At 39.1% G+C, this 22,204-nt stretch overlaps 5 protein-coding genes across 6 annotated transcripts; 2 read left to right on the top strand and 3 right to left on the bottom strand.

Moving 5' to 3' along the window:
- The first annotated feature begins 88 nt into the window (after nucleotides 1-88).
- LOC101298678 (3-hydroxyisobutyryl-CoA hydrolase-like protein 2, mitochondrial-like) lies at nucleotides 89-4,086 on the top strand. The gene is made up of 14 exons (XM_004291911.1): nucleotides 89-467; nucleotides 543-623; nucleotides 710-778; nucleotides 941-1,004; nucleotides 1,191-1,270; nucleotides 1,582-1,665; nucleotides 2,146-2,230; nucleotides 2,348-2,433; nucleotides 2,522-2,643; nucleotides 2,914-2,974; nucleotides 3,255-3,353; nucleotides 3,436-3,537; nucleotides 3,612-3,653; nucleotides 3,752-4,086. The coding sequence occupies exons 1-14, from the start codon at nucleotides 351-353 to the stop codon at nucleotides 3,869-3,871; spliced, it is 1,212 nt and encodes a 403-aa protein (XP_004291959.1). The 5' UTR covers nucleotides 89-350; the 3' UTR covers nucleotides 3,872-4,086.
- A 16-nt stretch (nucleotides 4,087-4,102) lies between these two features.
- Nucleotides 4,103-6,108, bottom strand: LOC101298195 (chorismate mutase, chloroplastic-like). 2 transcript variants are annotated; one of them, XM_004291910.1, is made up of 6 exons: nucleotides 5,870-6,108; nucleotides 5,419-5,662; nucleotides 5,139-5,225; nucleotides 4,856-4,999; nucleotides 4,671-4,763; nucleotides 4,103-4,563 (listed from the first exon to the last, which is right to left on the bottom strand). In XM_004291910.1, exons 2-6 carry the CDS (start codon nucleotides 5,638-5,640, stop codon nucleotides 4,309-4,311), a joined length of 801 nt encoding a protein of 266 aa, XP_004291958.1. In that variant the 5' UTR covers nucleotides 5,641-5,662; nucleotides 5,870-6,108; the 3' UTR covers nucleotides 4,103-4,308. The 2 variants fall into 2 exon arrangements, with proteins under 2 accessions (XP_004291958.1, XP_004291957.1); XM_004291909.1 differs by having other exon boundaries at nucleotides 5,419-5,949.
- Nucleotides 6,109-7,047: 939 nt separating this feature from the next.
- On the bottom strand, nucleotides 7,048-8,397 carry LOC101297904. Its single transcript, XM_004291908.1, has 3 exons — nucleotides 8,037-8,397; nucleotides 7,547-7,968; nucleotides 7,048-7,458 (listed from the first exon to the last, which is right to left on the bottom strand). Exons 1-3 carry the CDS (start codon nucleotides 8,275-8,277, stop codon nucleotides 7,177-7,179), a joined length of 945 nt encoding a protein of 314 aa, XP_004291956.1. The 5' UTR covers nucleotides 8,278-8,397; the 3' UTR covers nucleotides 7,048-7,176.
- Nucleotides 8,398-10,650: 2,253 nt separating this feature from the next.
- Nucleotides 10,651-18,773, top strand: LOC101293956 (formin-like protein 14-like). Its single transcript, XM_004293196.1, has 19 exons — nucleotides 10,651-10,723; nucleotides 11,361-12,061; nucleotides 12,225-12,446; nucleotides 12,589-14,291; nucleotides 14,382-14,600; nucleotides 14,678-14,807; nucleotides 15,186-15,257; nucleotides 15,623-15,721; nucleotides 15,859-15,900; nucleotides 15,981-16,061; nucleotides 16,153-16,203; nucleotides 16,293-16,374; nucleotides 16,698-16,792; nucleotides 16,970-17,041; nucleotides 17,134-17,250; nucleotides 17,657-17,725; nucleotides 17,835-17,901; nucleotides 18,051-18,396; nucleotides 18,502-18,773. The coding sequence occupies exons 1-18, from the start codon at nucleotides 10,651-10,653 to the stop codon at nucleotides 18,242-18,244; spliced, it is 4,089 nt and encodes a 1,362-aa protein (XP_004293244.1). The 3' UTR covers nucleotides 18,245-18,396; nucleotides 18,502-18,773.
- A 1,526-nt stretch (nucleotides 18,774-20,299) lies between these two features.
- On the bottom strand, nucleotides 20,300-21,833 carry LOC101297610 (probable WRKY transcription factor 40-like). The gene is made up of 3 exons (XM_004291907.1): nucleotides 21,727-21,833; nucleotides 21,296-21,634; nucleotides 20,300-21,176 (listed from the first exon to the last, which is right to left on the bottom strand). The coding sequence occupies exons 1-3, from the start codon at nucleotides 21,763-21,765 to the stop codon at nucleotides 20,553-20,555; spliced, it is 1,002 nt and encodes a 333-aa protein (XP_004291955.1). The 5' UTR covers nucleotides 21,766-21,833; the 3' UTR covers nucleotides 20,300-20,552.
- Between the last annotated feature and the right edge of the window lie 371 nt (nucleotides 21,834-22,204).

Raw genomic sequence — 22,204 nt, 5'->3', positions numbered from 1 at the left:
CGTGGGTAGGCTGTTTATGGGGGCACTGGGCCTTTCGGGTTGTGAGGCCCACCATTGAAAATTAAGAAATTATTGGGCCTCTTGGGCCAAAGGGGACTTAGTGGATAACATGCGTGGCTAGGCGGTTTATGGGGGCACGGGGCCTTTCGGGTTGCGAGGCCCACCATTTAAAAAAAAAAGAAAAAAGAAAAAACCTAAATGAACTAGTATCAGTTGGACCTGCAGAACTCAGTTTGATTCGTGAAGCCGTCGCGTTCTGAGGTTGCAAATCTTAACTTAAGCCGTTGCGTTTGCATTTGCATATATTTAGCTTCAGTTTTGAGCTCAGACTGAGAGCCAAAGGCGAGAAGATGCTGAGAGTCAAAGGTGTTGAAGCAGCTTTAAGAAGGTGCTTGAAGCAACATTACAGAGCCTTCTCCGCTCAGCCAAACTATGCCCACCATCACCACGACGACATCCAAGACCTGGTCTTTCTCTCCTTCTTTGTTCTTTCATGTATTCGTGTATTTTATTTTGATTTTGACGAGTGAATTTGAATCCAGGTTACGGTTGAGGGAAGCACTAAATCAAGAGCAGCCATTCTCAACAGACCATCTGCACTCAATGCCCTCAATACTGCTATGGTCTCTCTCCTTCTACTTTCTCTCCCTTTTCTTTGTTCAATGTATTTACATATAAACCAACTACTATCTTTTGATATTGTTTCCAGGTTTCTCGCCTCAAGAGACTTTATGAATCATGGGAAGATAACCCCGCTATTGGTTTTGTCTTGATGAAGGTATTCTCTTCTTCTTCTGTGCCTTGAGTTTAAAACGTGTATGCTTTTAGTAACTATGTCAAATTTAACACATCCAGAAATGCGTCTTGGTCCCTCAATCAATCTGCCCTTATGCTTCGCATTTGCAAACACCTAGTCTCATTTTGATTTGTCTTTTTAAAGGGTAATGGGAGAGCCTTCTGTTCTGGTGCAGATGCCGTTACCCTTTATCAGCTAGTCAATCAAGGTATGGTTTTGCTTCCCCTTTTACTTCCTCACCCATCAGCTTTCATCTCAAGAGTAGTTGATCATTTTGTTTAATCTTCAATAACTTAGGACAACAAATTTTGCAGCAAGTCTTTAAAATTTTGAGAATGCCATTTCTACTATTCATGTGACAGGCTTTCTTTTCATATGTTTTAATAATTTGCAGGGAATGTTGAGGAATGCAGAAAGTTTTTCGAGACATTGTATAAGTTTGTATATATTCAAGGAACATACTTGAAGCCACATGTAAGTGTCAGATAAGAGCTTCTTATCACATCTATCATATGACACAGTTGGACTTTATAATGTTGTTGTTCTTTGTCCTGAATTACTAGGTTACTTTCACCTGTGTACTTGATACTAGTTTAGCAATATACAAATGAGATGATGTCATTTTCTTTAACGAACAGTAGTATATTTTGATTTGTAGTATGATCTGTTCCACGCCTGGTAATATTTCTCAAAGTAACAATTTTATTTAAACATGTGAATGTGCAATCAAGTGCCTAGACAAACTTAAATGTGTTTTGATGATCACTTAATCAGAACTCATGCAGGTCGCTATCTTGGATGGTATAACTATGGGAGCTGGGGCTGGAATTTCACTTCCGGGAATGTTCCGTGTGGTGACTGATAAAACCGTACGTGACTGCTGCTTACATAATGAATGGAATTTATGAGGGGTTCTCTTTATTTATTTTTGCCAAGTAGTTGATTATGTTCGCATATCATATGAGATGTAAAAAGTCTCACCAAGTCTATATGTCAAGTATGTCTAGTCATGAAACAACTTTAAAGACTTACTAGTTGAAAGGATATGCTAATGTCTCGCTCATAATTGAGAGCTGCTAGGCATTCTATTACTAGAGTTTAAATGCATTATGCATACATGGTACAACATATTCTGTGATCAAAATAAAATATTGGTAACATTTAAAAATTAACCTTCAATCATTTGCAAATGTGGACAATTGTATGTTTCAGGAGACTCTTCTCTATGTTTACACCTTCAGTGAAGCATCTTCCAATTTCTTACAAAGAATGAAGTTCTGTATCTTTTTCTATGTCTTAAGTGAGGTGTGGGCTTGTCATTTCTTATTGATGTGCCACATCTTTTGCAGGTTTTTTGCAATCCAGAGGCTCAAATGGGTTTCCACCCTGGTGCTGGAGCTTCCTATTATCTTTCTCATCTACCTGGCTACTTAGGTAACATACACGTAGAAAATTGGTGATTTTTTGCCTTTATCAGAATTCAAGTTGAAGATCAATTAATTATCTAGAGAATTTCGTTCACCACCTGTCTTTTTTGTTTCATTTTTGCAGGAGAATACTTGGCTCTTACAGGGGACAAGCTTAATGGTGTGGAGATGATTGCATGTGGCCTTGCCACACATTATGCATTAAATGCAGTTTGTATTCTCTCCGCCTTTTTGCTTGTCAGTTTCAGTATTTTGCGATTAATCTGCATCTAATGATCATCAAAATTCTTCCTGTCAGAGACTTGCTGTGGTTGAAGAACGTGTGGCTAAATTGGTCACAGACGAACCATCTGTTATAAAAGCATCTCTTGCAGAATATGGTGACCTTGTTTATCCAGACAGTAGGAGTATACTTGCTAAGTAATTTTCTATCACATATCTCTTGATCTGACATATTCTTCTTCCCTCTTGTCCACAGTTATCTGTGTCATACCTTTTATTGCAGTTATTTTCCCAAAATCGGCTTATGTATTTCTTTGATTTGCTTCCAAATATGATGCTTAGGGCAGTTGCTCTGCACTCAAGTTATATTTATCTCGTTGTGTACTTGAGAAATAACAACATGATTTCACAATTACAGAACTTACCATCCATCTGACTTGCTTAGTCTTCAATTTCATGTTGACTCAGGCTTGAAGGGATTGACAGATGTTTCAGCCATGACACGGTTGAGGAAATTGTTGATGGTTTGGTAAGCATGATATATCTATAGTTAAACCAAAATAGCACTTACACTACAATCCAAACTTTTGGTCAGTAATGTACGTAGGTCATCATTGGTTTCTCTGGGGACTCAATATTACCCATGATTAAGACCCGAATCATTGTCCTATATCAGTCTTACATCTAGGCATGTAACACATGGATATAAAAGATAACTTGAAAATGCTACCCAGTTTATGATTTCTGAAACATATTCTAGATGTTACTTTTGCTAATGTGTCTTAAAAGAAAGTAAATGAACTGCTCAGGAAAAGGAAGCTGCTGATTCTTCTGATGAATGGTGCACAACAGCCCTCAAGAAACTAAAAGAAGCCTCCCCTTTGAGTTTGAAAGTTTCCTTACGATCTGTGAGTTATTTCTCCCTAGCATGTTTTGGAGTTATACTGTATTGATTTTCTATCTATGCCTGACTTTCACCCGTTCATTCAGATACGTGAAGGAAGATTTGAATCTCTTCATCAATGTCTGGCTCGTGAATACCGGATATCTCTAAATGGAATTTCCAAACGGTTCTCAAGTGACTTCTGTGAGGTATGGGGTATACAAATATCAATTTTGTGAGCATCTTTTATCTGGCCATCACATCGAACTTTGTTTCTGTATAGGGTGTTCGGGCAAGATTAGTGGATAAGGACTTTGCACCCAAGGTACCTCTATATTTTAGTTCTCGGAAATGTATGCCTTGCTTTCTATTATCCCCCTTTCAGGCTGTGATCATATGACTAATTTCCATGCCAATCTCCAGTGGGACCCTCCTAGTTTGAAAGAAGTGTCTACGGACATAGTCGACTGCTATTTCTCTCCGCTCCCTGAATTTGAGCCTGAGCTGAAGTTGCCAACTGCCTCACGAGAGCCATATATGTAAGAGTGATTCACACAAAGGGAGACTGAATTTTGTCCAATGCTTGATGAAAAGAACAAGAAGAAACTTGTGCAATTTTGTCAATCATCATCAGCTAGTTTTTGTCCATTTTAAGATTATCCTTGGAAGTTATTTTTAACACACTTGTTTTGTAGCACCTGAAGATCATTTGTTGGAGACCAGTAGCTAGTTGCACACTCAAAGTTAATGATGGATTGTTACTATGTACTGTATGAAATAAAATAAAAATTATATTTGAAACTCTAAAAGTTTTTAATACACTCAAATTTCCAGGCATACAGCTGGCCTTACAAGTCTGAATGATTCAAATCTGAAGGCTCATGACCCTTTTACACCTCAAATGAATTTGTGAATGATACACATGCAAGAATTGGACAGAGATTGACTTGAATATGGATGTAGTTTAACAATCAAAGTGTCTAGTCTAGGCGTCTAAGGAGGTACTCGACCTGAACAAGCTTTGTGAGAGGCATAACCCATTCTCCATAGAGACGAGAAACTAGAGACGGATCAACCTTGTATTTCCCATTTGCAGTTCCATTTTGTTTTACACCATTAGTGTCGCTGTCAAGGCTCACTTCTTGCCCAAAGATCACTGCTTTCTTCTCAACTCTCTTCTTCACCTTCTCTTCCACAGCCGTAAATGTCAACAATTTCATCAGACCTTCTCTGTCCTGGAGAAATTGAAACTACCAGTTCAGTTCTCGTACTTGCATTAGATCAAGAAGCAGCTACTTCATTGACAATGAAGAAACCACATAATAATGAAATTGAAGCATACCTGAGCGCGAATGGCAGGCTCATAATCTTGAGGAGCATCCCTGAATTTGACCTCAGCAACATAGTATCCATAATGGATCCTACTCGAGATTGCCTGCAGCAATAGCAAGTGTACGTGTGATGAATGACACTTGCTTTTATCTGAACCCCAAGAAATAGCATAATCTCTATAGCCATAGCACAAACCTGTAAGCACTCAAGATCGCTGGAGGCAGTTGCTTCATAGTTTCCATCATCACCGGGGACAGCCAACAGAGGAAGAAATTGTTTCAAATATATATCCAATATCTTCTCGTTAATATTAATTGAAGCTGCAGCACGATGCAATACCTACATAGATCGTAAACGATACTTTATACATCTATCATATCAAAAGGAGAACATGTAGAGACAAAATTGAAAAGGCAGATATACAAAGACAAATACAAATACAAAGACGAATACTCTGTGTGGGTAGGTAAAGAAATACCGGTGGCTCAGCAGGAGGCGGCAGCAACGAAGGAGGCAAGTTTTCTGGGAAAAAGGGTAGTTGTTCTGGGATCACATATCTACCGGCCTGCACTAACACAAACATATATGTATATTATTATTAAAAGACCAAACCAAACGACACATAGAGAAAATGTGAGTTTGGATTTTACGAAACTCCAAATGACAAATGAAGAAACAAACAAATCATTTCACGTGACATCAATGATGAAACCGAGAAAAAGATAAACGATTTGCAATGTGATTGGTTTGATTATTACCTGAGATTGAAGGGCCTCGGTGCCCTTGACAAGGAAGTGAAACAGAGAAGGAGAAGATGAAAATTTGCGGTGGTAGGTGGGAGAGTTGAGAGGGAAGGCTGCTCTCTCGATCAGCCTATACACGATGGTGTCTTCTTGGCTGATCAAAGCCTGCCTCACCTTGTCAAGACTCAGCTGCGACTCGTTCTTGGTGGCCGAGTTGGGCTTTGGTGCTTCTGCCATGTTGAGAATGTGTCTGCTGCAACTGCAGCTGCCAGATGTTAAAACCAGCACCAGAAGAAGAACTCCAAAACCCCCCATTTTGTGAATTTGTTTAATTTTTAAATGTTAAGAATCAAGCAATAGGGATTCGGAGATTATATAGAAATATGCACGTATGTAGACACAAGTTCCTGCAGTGTAAATAAAGAAATAAAGAGAAGACTATTTTGAGAGGAAAACAAATAACGACCTTGGGAGTTGGAGTGTCTGCGGAGATGGTTGAACAGGCGGCAGAGGAAGAGCGCGCAGTTAATTTGTTTCTGAATCCAACAACTTACAAGTTTTCAACGGACCAAGTCCAACACTGAGGGAGGAGATTGTGACAGATATAGATATATCAGCGGCAGCGAGCCAGCGATCGACAATTGGGAAGAAACGAAATGCAAGGAAGGTGCGTAATACTGGTCTGAATTCTCTCTTCTCTTATAAGGCACAGCACGGCACAGCATAGGAGGTAAGAAATATGGTAGGGAATAGGCTTGCTTAGGCTAATGGGCTTCCGCAGTTTCGCGTGCGAATCTTAATTTTTGGCTGAGCCGCGTGGCGTCACGCGATTGCAATAAAACAACTTGTTTCTTAAAGTACTTAACGGGTGGGGGTAAGTGGATCCCCACACGGGTACGCGGTTTACCCACTCCTCCATTTTTAGCTTTTACGCTCCCTGTGATTTCAACCTGTAATTCTAGAACGTTTTATGAACGTTTTCCACTTCGACAACGACCAAGTATCTCCGGTGTTAAACTTAAACTAGAAGGTCTATGTCCATATGATTGGTGTCAATTTTCAAGGACTTAAACCTATAAAAAAAAAAAAAGGATCAACTACTCGCCACCTACCCTAACCCACTTGGGCTTAGTTAGTAGATCAAATGTATCTGTGTGACTCTGCATTGCTATAAAACAAAGAATATGGGATAAAAAAACAAAAAATGCAGCAGCCCATGATCATGTTGTGTGTTTCCCTTAACTCGACTACTCGAGCACCTCCCTCACCATAATAAACTACTCAATCAAAAGACTCACCAGATTCAGGCGGCACGCATATGCCCAACTGTCACAATAACACACGAAAGACTAAACCAGAAATCAGAATTTTTTTAAATAAATCAAACACAGAACTAACAGCAGAAGCCCAATGATGCAAGTATCCCAGACCAATACTAAGCCCAACACATAGTATTGCTGCATTGGAGACCCAATTCAATGATCTGGCCCAATGTATTAGAGTACAAATAAAAAGAGCAATCACCCATTTACAGTGATGGACTGTTTGTAAATTTGTTTCGCTTACAATGGAAGAATTGTGAAACCAAAAAACTATGATGAATACACAAGTTCAATCATCAACAGACAGACTAGCTACTTATCACTAATCCACTGCTACAATTGAAAGACTAGGAAAGATCAAGTTCAATCTATTCTTGCGTTTAAGGGGGATAGGGTAGGCTGGTACCTTGGACAACAACAAGGCCTCACCGCTGTACAATTTGGATGTCACCTAATCCTGCGAATATGAAGGTCCTGAATCATGGGCCGACATGAGTCTTGCAGTGTCTCTCCACCATGAAACCTCTATTTCTTTCTCCTGAAGCCTCTGCTCTGCACGTTCTAAAGCATCTTCCAGTTCTTTTATCCGCTCTTCTTGTCTCGCTTCAAGCACTAGATGCAATTTTCTCTCGAGTTCGAGCGGAGCAACTCCAGAGCCCCAAAGCATTTCATCACTGTAATCCGTTGACGCTGAGTCTCCTTCACCACGGTTTGAACCAATGTCTCCCATATCCTGCCACATTTTCAACACTCAAACATTCATTTCACGAGGAATGTAATCCCCATAACAAGTATGCAATCAAGAGTAGGGTAGTATGTACCTCTAGCAATTGCTGCTGCGGATCATTTTCAGAATCCAATTGGAGTTGCATTCTTTCTAACTCGGCGTGAAGCTCTGCCTCTAGTTGATCCATTCCTGCCACACACTCGTCTCCTTCTCTCTGGTTTCCAACACAATCGGAGGAGCACTCGTCGCGGACGGCAACAGATTGAAGAGAAAACTGGCTACCAGAGGTGGAGTCTTGTTGGAAATTGGTGGAGAAAGAAGTGAAATTAATGTCATTAGACTCCACCGGCTTACTGCCCAACTCCTGTTTGGCATTTTGGAGAAACACCTCCATCTGACTCCGCAATTCCACCATCTTGTTCAGCTCATGTTTACCAGCAGCGATCACACAAAGCAGACCGGACGCCACCCCCAAATTGAACGACCTCGACCTCGAATCCACACCACACCCTGCTTCTGTAATTTCTGATCATTAGACAAAAACTCGACAAAAATTACAAGTAAATGGAGAAGTTGAGTCGTACCTGACACTCCGATGATTGGCTCGTCCCCTTTATCGCTCCGTGCGTAAACCTTGGTTGGTCTGCGACGCTTGAGAACGGAGAACCATCGGGAGACGATGCGGCGCGGCGTGGAACACTGAGTCATAGACTTTCCGGGTTTCTCCATATCATCCAAGTCTCCGTCTCCGTCGACGAGAAGAATATCAGCCACGCGGAGAATGCGGCGAGTCTCGGGGGTTTTAAATTGCTGCTTCTTCTGCATCCTTGGCAAATTAATGCGATCGATATGATCTCCGCTCCCTTTAAAATTGTTGACACAAATGGAGGGAAATTTATTCCCATTCCCCGATTTCAATTTCCCTTTCCATTTCCTCTCTCTCTCTCTCTCTCACTCTCTACTCTCTACTGTATTTTGGTTTTTATGATCCTTCCCAACCCCGATTTTATTTTATTTTTTGTGGGATTTGATCAATCAAACGCCTTTACTTAATTTAATTCCGACGGGACCAATTTTGAATTTCGAAATTTCAAATGTCCTGATTTTCTTCTTTTCTTTTAATATCGTTGTCATGTTATTATCACTCTTCATTATCAATTTGGAATTATCAGCACCAACCAAAAAACAAAACAAATATCGCCACCAGCCTAACAACTAAGACCAATAATTAGCAAAGTTAATGAAATGATTCTTGTGTACAACCACCAACGGTTTACAAAGGAACAAGATTTTGTCTTGAACAATATCATATCTTTATGCCATATTAAGGTGAAGCGGTTGTTAATCATGGTATCAAATCTTGCCATAATCCATTATGCGGTTGTTACAGTGCATGAACTATATCAATGTTGGCGAGTCGTAATCTGATTGTTTAATTAGTCTAAATGAAACAAAATTTGTCGGTGGTTAATTAAAGATCACACACCTTGTATGTCGATGTCATAGTCATAGTCATCAATTAGTCCTCTTTCATACATTTGTGCTATCTTTATTTTTTGGAATTAGAACATTGTCTTTTTATTTTTATTTTTTATACATCTAAATTTTAAATAATCATCATGATGATCATATATAATGAGTTCTCATACACTCAATTTTGCCTTCTAACAAGTCCAACAGCCAATGTATTTAGGAGAGAAGATTCACATCAGCGATGACCGTTTTTAAAGCTCGAAATGCGAGCAATTTCTCAACATATAACATTAGGATAATACATAAAAGTTGATATTGTATGACCGAACATTGTAAATATCATCCTAACTAACAAAACAACAAATTATAACATTTCACATAAAGTTCAATATTCGTATCTCTTTTTTTTTTTTGGTCTGAATTCAATATTCCTATCTCAAGGTGGAAAATCTAACACTTAAACATTAGAAAAAGAATTAAATTCAGTTTACCCCCATGAGGTTTGGGAGTAACTTCATGTTAATCCCTATATTTTCAATTTCATCAGTTTACCCCTCAAACTTTTGAATTTTCCTCAAGCGTGACCAAATGTCCTATATTCTGTCCAAATCGGACTTTAACTGCTAATAATTTTAACCTTAACTGTGAGGCCAGTATCTAGAATTTGGGCAAATCAGACCTTATATGTCCAAATCGGACCTTAACTGCTGATAATTAAAGGTCAATTCAAACGGAATATAAGAATTTGGGTACGACAAACAGAAATTGAAGAGTTCAAGGGGTAAACTAATGAAAATAAAAATGTAAGGACTAACATGAAGTCACCCCCAAACCATAAGAAAGTAAACTGAATTTAATTCTTAAAAAAAACAACAAAAGAGCGCAAGACAGAGAACAATAAGGCAATGACCTAATTATTGTCCGAAATTTCTAAAGAGTAAGGCCTACAAAAATAGCCGATTTGACACTCCAAAGCTAGTTGGGCCATCATATCTTAAAAGCCAGACGGGCAAACTTTACAGGCCTAGTAAAAGTGCAAAAAAAGAAGAAGTGATGTGTATTATTTACTTGTTTACGTTTTTTTCTTTGTTGGGTGTAATAACAGAGGTGAGTGTGACTAAACTAAGAAGACGGACACACGTGCAAGTAAAGCAAAGAAACTGGAAAAAGAAAAAGCGAAGAAAGAAAATAAAATCAAAGGACACATCATTATCGTCATTCTATTCTAATTATTTTATCTCGTCGCTCGTAACCTACAGACACAACAGAGAGAGACAAAGACAAAGCCCAGATCCCCCTTCCTTGTTTATCTCCACCCCAACATCATCTGTTTTGCTTAACAAAATTCGCCATATCCGACTTGTTTCTCTTTCCCTAACATAACGTACCCTCTAAGAGTAGATGTACGACGTTCACGTTCTCTGTCTCTGTCTCACTCACGACGCTTATCCTTTCTTGTTGTTTGTTGTTCTTGATTGAAAGCTAAGTCTCTCTGATAAGTTGTGAATGCCAAGACACCCCCATTGCTCTCTCTCTGAAGAAAGGTTTCCTTGGACACCCAGCAAAATCACACACTCACTCACTCTCTCATCCTTTCCTTTTTATACATTTCCCTATTTCGCTCTATCACCTGAGATGGGTTTGTGCCTTGCCCCAGTGTCGCCTCAATTCGAGTGGCTTTAAGTCTAGTCCTTACTTGTTTTTGTTTTCGAATCTTGAAACGCAATGGCGCTCTTCAGAAAGTTCTTTTATCGGAAGCCGCCTGATGGCCTCTTAGAGATCTCCGAACGGGTTTATGGTAATGCGTCTCTCTCTCTCTCTCTCTCTCTCTCTCTCTCTCTACTGTTATCTCTTCAATTTCAAACATGTTCCTTCTCACATGCTTCACAAATGCCTGCGTTTTATTTGTTAATATACTAACACACAGTTGCTTAGTTTAATTTGAGGAGTCTATATATGGGGATACACTCCATTTTAGTTGAACTTTTACTAGTTTTGTAGATTCTACATGAATGGAAATGGAGATTGTTTTACCCATTATGTTGTTGTCCAAATGAACCCAACCATTTACTCTCAATCATGTGAAGCCTGAACTAGACCACCTTGCTCTCATCACACAAGTCTTGTAATTTCCGTACTATTGAACATGATCTTACCCAGAGAAAAAAAACACCTGCAGATAACTTACCTTTTCCCTATAATTAGAATGGACGTCTTTCTGAGCTTATTAAAATTTTGTGTGGTGTGATGCATTAATATGTAATAATTCATTTTATCTTCCCTTTTTTATACACCCTTTGAAAGGTGAACAATGCCTATATTACTGAAAATACCTGTTTGTGTGTTTGTTGGATGACATGTAATGTGCTGCAGAAGGATTTATGATGTACATTTTTTATTTAAATGATTTGCTTTGAATTTATCTCTACCTGCAGTTTTTGATTGCTGTTTTAGCACGGATGTTTGGGAAGACAACGAGTATAAAGTCTACATAGGAGGCATAGTCGGTCAACTTCGTGAACAGTTCCTTGATGCTTCATTCTTAGTCTTTAACTTTCGAGAAGGAGAAAAACAAAGCCTGATTGCTAACATACTGTCTGAGTATGACATGACGGTAATGGACTACCCACGACAATATGAAGGTTGCCCACTTCTCACAATGGAGACAATCCATCACTTCTTGAGATCAAGTGAAAGCTGGTTATCACTCAGTCACAAAAATGTTCTCTTGTTGCATTGTGAACGAGGTGGATGGTTGGTATTGGCCTTCATGCTGGCTGCACTCTTGATTTACCGGAAGCAGTACACTGGGGAGCACAAGACGTTAGACATGATCTATAAGCAAGCACCTCGAGAACTTCTGCAGTTAATGTCACCGCTAAATCCAATGCCCTCACAGCTGAGGTATCTTCAGTATATAACAAGAAGGAATGTGGGAGCACGATGGCCTCCACTGGATGGGGCACTTACATTGGACTGCATAATCATTAGATTAATTCCTAATTTGGATGGAGAGGGCGGTTGCCGTCCATTATTTAGGATATATGGACAGGATCCTTTCATGGCTGTTGATCGGACTCCTAAAGTTTTGTTTTCTACCCCAAAAAGGAGCAAGCTCGTACGATATTACAAGCAGGTAGTTTGAGGCATTTCTCTCTCTTTCTCTCTCTCTCTCTCTCTCTCTCTCATGTGTCCTTTATCTATCTGCTGATGAGGATATGGAAACGTGTTGTAAACATGTTATGTTTACATTTATCTTCATGTTGGACTGCGTTCTAATTCTTCACATCTTGGTGCAGGCAGATTGTGAACTAGTTAAAATTGATATCCATTGCCATATCCAAGGAGATGTGGTTCTAGAGTGTATTAGTTTGGATCATGATCTGGAACGTGAAGAGATGATGTTTCGTATCATGTTCAATACAGCCTTTATACGGTCCAATATTCTGATGCTTAATCGTGATGAAATAGACATACTATGGAATATCAAAGATCAATTTCCCAAGGATTTCAGAGCAGAGGTATCCATCCTCCCCTTCTGCTTTTCCTATTGTATAACAGCACATTATTATTCAAGTTACTACTATTTTCATCATTGTTTTCATTATCATCATCATCATCATCATCATCATTATTGATATTACTAATTTTATATGATTGAAGATTCTTTTCTCTGAGATGGATGCCGGTACTTCTCTTATATCAATTGATTCGCCTGGTCTTGAGGAGAAAGATGGCCTGCCAGTGGAAGCATTTGCAAAAGTCCAAGAGAGTTTTAGCAGTGTGGATTGGCTAGATCCAAAAACAGATGCAGCACTTAATATTCTCCAGCGGATTGCGTCATCAAATGCTATTCAGAAACTGGATAATGCTTCAGCCAATTCCACAGAACCAACTGCCGAAGAACTTAATTTGGAAAATAGTATCAAGAGTCCCACTTTCATGGCTCAGGGGAACCATGGAAGTGGTTTTGCTCATGCTACAGAAACAGGCAAGTTAGTGCTAGAGTCAAAACTTAAATCAGGAAGTGATGTCAAGAGTTCCTCATCTGCAGCTCAGGGGAGAAATGACAGTGCTTCTGCTGATGCTTCAGAAACAGGCAGGTCTTTGGCAGAGTCAATTCCTGCAAAACTTAAAGCAGAACCAAAGGAGCCAGGAAATAATATCAAGACTCCCACTCATGTGGCTCTGCGGGAGCAATCTATGTTGAACTTTGAACTGTCTGTGGATGCCAATTTAAGTAGAAAAAAGATTGAACCCCAAGAACTGCAAGTATCTATCCTACGACCTGTTCAATCTAAATTCATAACTCAGCGAGTACATAAAGCTTCACCATCTGCACCAGCTTCATACTGTAGTTCCTTGCAAGGATCACCAGTGTCTATGTCAAGATATCAAAGCACATCCTCAGCCCTTGGCATTACAGCTCTTCTGCATGATCACGTTGCATCCAGTAGTGAACAAATCACACATCCTGTGACTGTATCTCCAACTTCCCGCTCTACTTCAGCTGCTGATTTAACTGCACCTAAATCTGTGCAGCCTGGTCAGCTGTGTATTGATTCTATTCCTCCACCCCGACTACCATCATCACCATCACAATCACCAACGCCATCATCATTGCAATCTTCAGGGAATACAACTGTAGCAAAGGCGCCTGTTGTTAATCCACCGTCTCCCCTGCCAGCAGCGGTTCCCCAACAAACTTCAGATACACTCCAAGACTCTGAAATTACATTACAGGGTAGAGGTCAGTCAGCATTAGTTCCCTCTTCCCCTCCTCCACCTCCTTCTCTTTTAGGGGCATCTCCATCATCCTTTGTCAAGAGCTCAGTGTCAACTCCCCCACCTCCACCTCCACCTCCACCTCCACCTCCACCCCTTTTTGTTTCAGGGGCATCTCCACGTCTCTCTGTCAAGAATTTAATTTCATCTCCTCCTCCTCCTCCCCCTGCTCCTCCTCTCCCAACCTCACTCAAGAACTCAGTTTCTGTTCCGCTTCCTCCCCCTTCCATTCGAGGAACATCCACCGCGAAGAACTCAGTTTCAGTTCCCAATGCGCCTCCACCTCCTCCCTCTGTCAAAAACTCAGTTTCAGCTCCCCCTCCCCCTCCGCCACCTCCTTTTTCAGGACGATCTTCATCATCCACTGGCAAAACATCCTCTGCAGCTCCCCCTCCCCCTCCATCCCCTAGTTCTGCTTCTTCAGCTACATGTCCCACTTCTTCTGCGCTGCATATGGAGCCATCAGCAGCAGTCATGTCTGGTCCCCCTCCACCGCCTCCACCTCCTCTACGTTCAGGGCCTGCCTCAACTTCTGCAGTAACATTTTCAGCGCCGCCACCACCCCCTCCTCCAGCTTTTGCATCAAAGGAATCCTTGTCCAAGAGTTCTGCACCTGTACCACCTCCTCCTCTTCCCAATGGGGTATTGAAAACTGCTGGTTCCACCCCAACATCTCCTTCGAGGGCTAGTAATCTTACTGTACCTTCAATTCCCGGACCACCTTCTGGAGTTCCTTTTAGTGCAAAAGGAAGGGGTTTATTGCGTACAAATTCAAGAAGTCAGACTCAACCTAAAAAGGCCAATCTGAAGCCATATCATTGGTTAAAATTGACAAGAGCGATGCAAGGGAGCTTATGGGCAGAAGCTCAGAAAACTGATGAAGCAACCAAGTAGGCCTCACTTAATGGATCTTTCAATTCATGCATCGCATGATGTCATAATTCTGATCTCATAAACTGTGTTCCAGGGCTCCAGAGTTTGACATGTCAGAACTTGAGAGTCTTTTTTCTGCAGCTACTTCAACAACTTCAGATGGAAATTCAGGTGGGAAATCAGGACGTCGAACCACGGGACCTAAATCTGAGAAAGTTCAGCTGGTAAGTAGCATGCTGTACCCTTTTCGTTTTAAGTATAAGTGTGAGTTCTGTTATAATTGGTTCTGCTTTCCGATGGGTTCCTCCTCTAGGATTCAGTCGCGTATGAAAATGCATCAATCATTGATTGAGCTGTTTGTGCAAATTGAACATTATAGTATGTTTGCACAAAGTCAATAGCAATGATGCTTGGTGACTTAGTCTATCCTTGCTTCCAATAGATTTGATATTTGTATTTTTGCAAGTCATATGCCATGAACTGAGACCTCTTTAGCGGATTTCCCTGTTTTTTTTTTTTTTTAATTTTTTTTTTTTACACGCATGATTGCTTCAGATGTCTTCCTGCCCCAATATTCACGAGGGATGTTCTGGTTATTGCAGATTGAGCTAAGGCGGGCTTATAACTGTGAAATAATGCTTACTAAAGTTAAAATCCCCTTGCCTGATTTGATGGTAAGCTAAATACAAAGGCACTTATATGTTTCATTGTTTGTGTATATGCTCCGTAAACAGTTTGAGTTAAATTTGTGATCTTGTTAATGATCGAGTGCCAGTAATAGGATGACACAGTATACATCTATATTGTTGTTTCTATATATATATAAACACTTACTCATTTTGGGATATTTCTGTTTGTATCCTTTGGCTTGACTCCTGAACATGATGTCCTGATTCCAAGCAGGACAATTATAAAAACCTTTTTTTTTTCTTGTTTTAAAAGGTGCACGACCTATGCTTGTTTTGTGGTGTCTAGATGTCGGATGCAATGTTCTTAATCAAGAAATAACAGCATGTTTAACTGTTTCCTTGTCTTTCAGAGTTCAGTGCTTGCCTTGGATGAATCGGCATTAGATGTTGATCAGGTTGAGAACCTCATAAAGTTTTGTCCAACAAAAGAAGAGATGGAGTTACTTAAGGTAACTTCTATAATTAAGCATTCACTCTACCTCGAGTTTTGTATATTTGAGCTGATTATTTTAATACTTGGAACTGCATACAAGACGTACATATGCCTTCTCTTTTCTGGAATAATATATTCTGCTTTGGTGCTCAGGCTTATAACAGAGATAACGAAAACTTGGGAAAATGTGAACAGGTGAGTGTGGACTATAATTTTCCCTGTTTACCTCTCAAGTCTTGATGCTTTCGTTAATTTCCTTATGCAAATTATGACAGTTCTTCCTAGAATTAATGAAAGTGCCACGGGTAGAACCCAAGCTCAGAGTTTTCTCATTCAAGATACAATTCTATTCCCAGGTAAGGACAGTTTCTCTAATTGTGGTTTTCTGGATGATATCTTGTCTTGTGCTTGTTGTTATATATTTGTCCGTGGCGTTGCATTTTTCAGGTTTCTGACCTTAGAAAGAATCTGAACACTGTCAATTCAGTAGCAGATGAGGCAAGCTTCTTCTCCTTTTGTAGTATACAAGGCTTTTCTCTTGATTGAACAATTTTCTCATAAAGCATTCCGAAAAATGTGCTTATCAGATCAGAAATTCAGAAAAGCTGAAAAGGACCATGCAAACCATTCTTTCTCTGGGTAATGCCTTGAATCATGGAACTGCAAGAGGTGAGTATATTTGGTTTGGTTTATACATGTTCATGATGTATTATATCACACGGCACACTTTGATGTTGTACAAAAGTTAATGTACAGCTGATGGTAAAAGTACCACAGTTGCATATTAAATATGGTTTTCTGTTAATCGGAACAAAAGTGCAGTAACTTATGAAAGAAGCTACTTTGGCAAGTATAGAAGACAAGAAAAGCTATTTTAGTATCAAACTGGTCCTATTCTTCTGTGATTAGTTTTAAAATCTTTTTCCTTAAAGCTCCAATGCACCGTATTCTTTTTCTGTGACAGCAATTATCTTACTTAGTTACTCCTATAGGTTCTGCTATTGGATTTCGATTGGATAGCCTCCTAAAGCTCACTGATACACGAGCCCGGAATAACAAGATGACTCTTATGCATTACCTTTGTAAGGTGAAAGCATCATTTTTAAGACTTCTGGTTGATTTTAATATTTGGCAGAGATTTTTGTGTATTTAGCAAAACAAATTATTAGGTTTGAATCCCAAGCTGAACAGAGGCTGTTGTAACCTCTTGAATTTGAGGTCCTTTGCAATTGTGTTCATAAAGTTCATCTTTCACAAACCATAGGTGCTTGCGGAAAAGCTGCCGGAACTTCTTGATTTTCCAAAAGACCTTGTAAGTTTGGAGGCTTCAACAAAGGTATGATGTCCGTTCTCTTTTAATTTTTTTTAGCTACAATAATTTCCATGTGCATTTGGCATGATTGAGCTGAATTTTCAATGATTATGTAGATACAATTGAAATATTTGGCAGAGGAAATGCAAGCCATTAGCAAAGGGCTAGAGAAGGTTGTACAAGAGTTGACTGCCTCAGAAAACGATGGACCTGTGTCAGAAACTTTTTGCAAGGTTACATACATCAACTACTTCATGCATACATATCCACTAGAGTTTGCTAACTGAATTGCTTTAGGATGCAATAAGATTCAAAGAGAACTAAGAAGAAAAATGTGTAGTAAACAAAGTTTCCAATGTAAGAAAAAGAACCAAAATGAAACAGGATAGAGTTTGTACATATAATAACCTCTGGTCAGAATTTTGCAATGACCTGATACCTCTTCTTTACTCGTTGAGTTTTACCACTCTCAGATAAATATTAGAGGTTTACAACTTCTAGGTATTCCTGATTACAAAAATATGGTCAATATAAATGAATGCTACAAAGGTTTTCATATAAAACAGATCACCAATGTTATTCTGTTTCTATTTATTGTTATTTCAATATTAACTTAGTATTACACTGTGAAATGTGCAGACGCTAAAGGAGTTCCTTGGTCATGCTGAAGCTGAAGTGAGGTCCTTGGCTTTACTTTATTCTAATGTGGTATGTATCAGCTTTTCCTTAAAGCAGTTGGATTTGAATACCAACGGTTTTTTTGTGACATGAAAGGGAAACATTGTTAAGCGTATTATGCGATGGGGTTTGTCTTCAGGGAAGAAATGCAGATGCATTGGCTCTTTATTTTGGGGAGGATCCTGCTCGCTGCCCATTTGAGCAAGGTAAATATATTGTAACTGTTAAAGTTTATTATCTGCATATCTCTTGTGATATTGTGCTGGATTGTGCTTCTTTTTTATTCTCTATGATACCTGTTTGTATTTGATGTGTCATATTTTCTCTTTGTGCTTATTGGGATTATATCCTGTAGTTGTTTCTACTCTGCTCAACTTTGTGAGGATGTTCGTCCGAGCTCATGGGGAGAACTGTAAGCAGCTTGAATTTGAGAGAAAGAAAGCCCTGAAGGAGGCAGAAAATGAGAAGATGAAAGCGGGAACTCTTTCAAGAAAGGAGTCGGGGCGCCTGATACAGACTCCCATCAAGAGTGCCAATATTAAATCATAATGCATTTCATTATGTTCATCTGAGCAACAAAGCTCTTCTCCCTCTGGATATATTTCTCCATCGATGAATGAATCATCCGACCATCAGTGTTCATGACGTGAAGAATGTTCAAAAGTAATGTTGGTGGTGCGCAGAAAGGGGAGTTGTTCACTGTGAGTGAGTTTTAATCCCATTAGAACATCTCCGTTTATTGTTTTTGGAAACTCCCTACTTACATGTGACTTATCATTTTTCCATTGAAATGGTTGTTTTTGCAGCAGAATCTGATTCTAGAGTTCATGACTTCGTGGAAGAGTCTTGTTGATTCTAATCATGAAGTCGATTCAAAATTTTCCATTGACTTTATCAGAAGAGCCGCCTATCGTAAGATACATCTGAGGAGTCATGTTGTATAAAAATGCCCCAATAGTTAGCTTAGTTTCCTTTTTATATTATTAGTTATATAATGATTTTTCATTTTCAGATATAGGAATGTAAATCTTGTTATGAGATGATAGTAAAAGCGTAGAAGGAAATAGGATTAGCTGCATAGAGTATGAACTTGTCGATATGATGAATTCTAATTATTCTATGTGGCCTAACAGGCTGGGAATGATTTTGTTTGAATGTACAAATCCCATTGCTCAGTATTACGAAATAGTTTTTCTATTTATCTTGATTTGTGTTGATGACTGTCAGAAGGTCAAACATTTGGTTCCTTGTTGCTTTGTTTGCTGGTCGAGATAAAGAAGAGCGAGGCAGCCCGATGACGTTAAGTGCATGCCTGGCTGGCTTTCAGTATAGATGAAAGGGCAAATTGAGCAGCGACCATTCATTCAACGACCGTGGCACCTCTCCAAATTTCAAATTGTGTATGTATATGTGTTTTTATTATTGAGAACTTGGTTGAATTAAACCAGATTTTAGTTAAACCATGTAAATTGGTACCCTCCCACCCCACGTTTTAGCAACTCTTTTAGCAACTCTTTTAAGTTTGTTGTCTCACTATAACTTATTTCAAGTTCGTAAGATAATATTTATATGTGAAAAAAAAAAAAACAAATATTTTTCTTTTGAGGAAAATTCAGTTTAATACCCTTAATTTTAGTGTTAAAATCAGTTCAGTCTCTTATTTCAAAAATCTATCTTTTTAGTCTCTTAACTCTCAAATGACTACACTTTAGTACCCTGAACTTTAGTGTTAAAATCAGTTCAGTCTCTCATTTTGAAAATCTATCTTTTTAGTCTCTTAACTTTCAAATGACTACACTTTAGTCTAAATTTTGATGTTGGCAAAACCCTTAAATTTGCATTCAAGCTTATCAATAAAAGCTACTGTATAACAACCAAATAGGTTCATAATTCTGAAAAATATTAGACAATCAAACTTAGACAACACCTGACGTCATTTTCGGAGTCAACATCAAAATTTGGACTAAAGTGTAGTCATTTGAGAGTTAAGAGACTAAAAAGATGAATTTTTGAAACAAGAGACTGAATTGATTTTAACACCAAAGTTCAAGGTACTGAATTGAATTTTGTTCTTTTCTTTTTAAAGAAAGAAAGTAATTAATCTAGTCCTAGCTATCCAGAAGAGTGGAAACTAGACTTCAGAGATTAGAATGAAGAGTCATCTTCTTATATACTATTTGATTATGTGCATTGAAAAGAAAATTGTTGAAAAGTTTAGCATAGACCGGATTATTGATAACTTTCACAATATGTAAGAGCCGCGAGTCTCTTTTTGATATATAATTCGGTTTAAAAACTTTGTTATAATATAATAAGTTTCGGTCATTGTGTTTATTTTTATTTTTCAACATTCTTGTATTGGCCCCCTTCAATTAAGATTTCTAGCTCCGCTTGGCGACCAAAGCTGCATCACTTCAAATTTATATCGTTTTCATTCACCGGTCTCAATAACAATATCAGGTTAGCTATGTCAGGTTAGGTACGTTTCAACATTTAACTTCCACTTCCCTGTAGACCAAAGTAGTTAGTCATTAATTATAATTTTTAACCCAATTTTCCAATTTCTCAAATTTTCTACTACATTATGAGGACGCATGCATCGATATGGAAACCACTTTCAATTGAAACATGGGTCGTTATGAATGTTTAGTAGCTAAACGCAACTACTTTGATAACATACAAATTAAAAATGAATACTTGCTACTGCTAGCAAAGTAGCAAGTATAACAAAGCAGAAACACCTATATATGTATTGTTTCTTCAGAATTTCATCCATCCCTTAAACCTACGTACCTAACTACAATCTGGGAAACTTGTCTAACATACCATATTCAATGAATTACGTACACCGGCCGGTTTAGGGGTTAGGTGCAGATGGAGCAGTTCTAATGGAGCGGGCAACAGCAGCAGCTAAAGCTACGGTGAAATTCGGATCTTTGGTTAGAGAAGAAACGTATTCTTGTATTTTCTCATTTTCACAGGTCTTATCAGCAGTACTAATAGTCCCAACAGGGCTGCCTCCTCGTCCTGGTGTGTTCTCTTCTTGATTGGATTTGAATTTAGATCCGCAGAGAGTAAGATCAAGATTTGTTGGCTCCTGCCGAGAAAGAGGACTCGTCATAGTAATAGGGCCAGCTGCGGTACTAGTACTGGTGCTTTGTAGCACTCCATGTACTACAGCTGCTTGAGGAAAATCAACAGGCAGAATCTGATTACGAGGAGATGGGACTAGTGTTGATGAAGGCGAAGATGAAATTATTTGTCCAAGCAGTAGGGAATTAGAGTTATCGAGGGTGTCATGGTTGTGGTGGCCTTCATATGTTGCCACAAGGATCGACTTGTCCAGCATGCATCTCTGTACCTTCTTTTTGACAGGGCAAGTTGGAGCCATGGAGCACCTGTAATAAGCTCGAGGGGATAATGGGTTGTCCTTGGTCACCTTCTGTCCGTACTTCCTCCATTGATATCCATCTTTCACAATCTGTAATATTCATTCATTCATTTCAAAATTCATCAAACAAGTATACGTAAGCCCAACCCATCACCAACAGATTGATGTATCATAGATGCATCGACTATATATCTAGCTTCCTTACGTACAAGGGTATTGTCTTTAGAGTCGGTTCTGATAAGGAACTGCGACGTCTTATTGGCTACCGGGAACTGAGGATGCTGCTGGTGATTACAATGAGCAAAAGCAGTTGTTCTTGCTCTCTTGTTTGCAGTTGGATCATAAATATCATGACATCCTGAGCCAGTGGTAGTCATACGATGATGATCATCGTGTGTTGGAGACTTGTTTTGTTGAAGTTGGAGTCGGAGCAGTTGGAGATGGGCCTCAAGTCTGGTGTACTTGCTGCTCATAGCTTCAACTAGGAATCTTAGAGCTTCGTTCTCTTTGCGCACACATTGCAGGTCTGCTTCCAGACTATCTCCCTGCTGATGATCAAATCAATTGATCAAATTAAGTTATAGAAGTTGAATAGATCGACGATCACATGAATTAACAGCATGGATTATCAATCAAGTACCTGGTTTTCTTTGCTAGAGCAACGAGAATACTCCATCATGCTAATTAGCTTGATGTCGACGTACAAATAAACTGTAGTGATCGGTGAATAAGAATGAGAAGGCAGTTGGTGATGATCAAATGAATTGATGTATAGCAGCGTATAGATATATAGCTAGATGAAGGTCGGTAACAAGGTAGAGCCATGGAGCAGGAAGTTTCACGTGAATGAAAGGATGAATTGATTCAACATACGCAAGTACAAGTCTAGAGAATTAATTAAATGGAAATTAAGTTTGCTCGGCTTGACTGACTGCGATCTCCTACCTTATTATTCTGATACGGCAACTTTGCTAATCAAGTCGATCCATGTGTACGTGAGGCCTGGATGCGGACGTATAGAGGGTGACGTAGTCGTTGATGACGTGATCACGCATATATATGAGAGCGAATACACAGGTCATTACCTTATGGTCGTCTTATATATATATATATATTTT

Source organism: Fragaria vesca, linkage group LG2 (genome assembly GCF_000184155.1).
Source record: "Fragaria vesca subsp. vesca linkage group LG2, FraVesHawaii_1.0, whole genome shotgun sequence".
Lineage (NCBI taxonomy): Eukaryota > Viridiplantae > Streptophyta > Magnoliopsida > Rosales > Rosaceae > Fragaria > Fragaria vesca.
The sequence above is the reverse complement of the archived record's forward strand: the minus strand, read 5'-3'. Positions and strand labels throughout refer to the sequence as shown.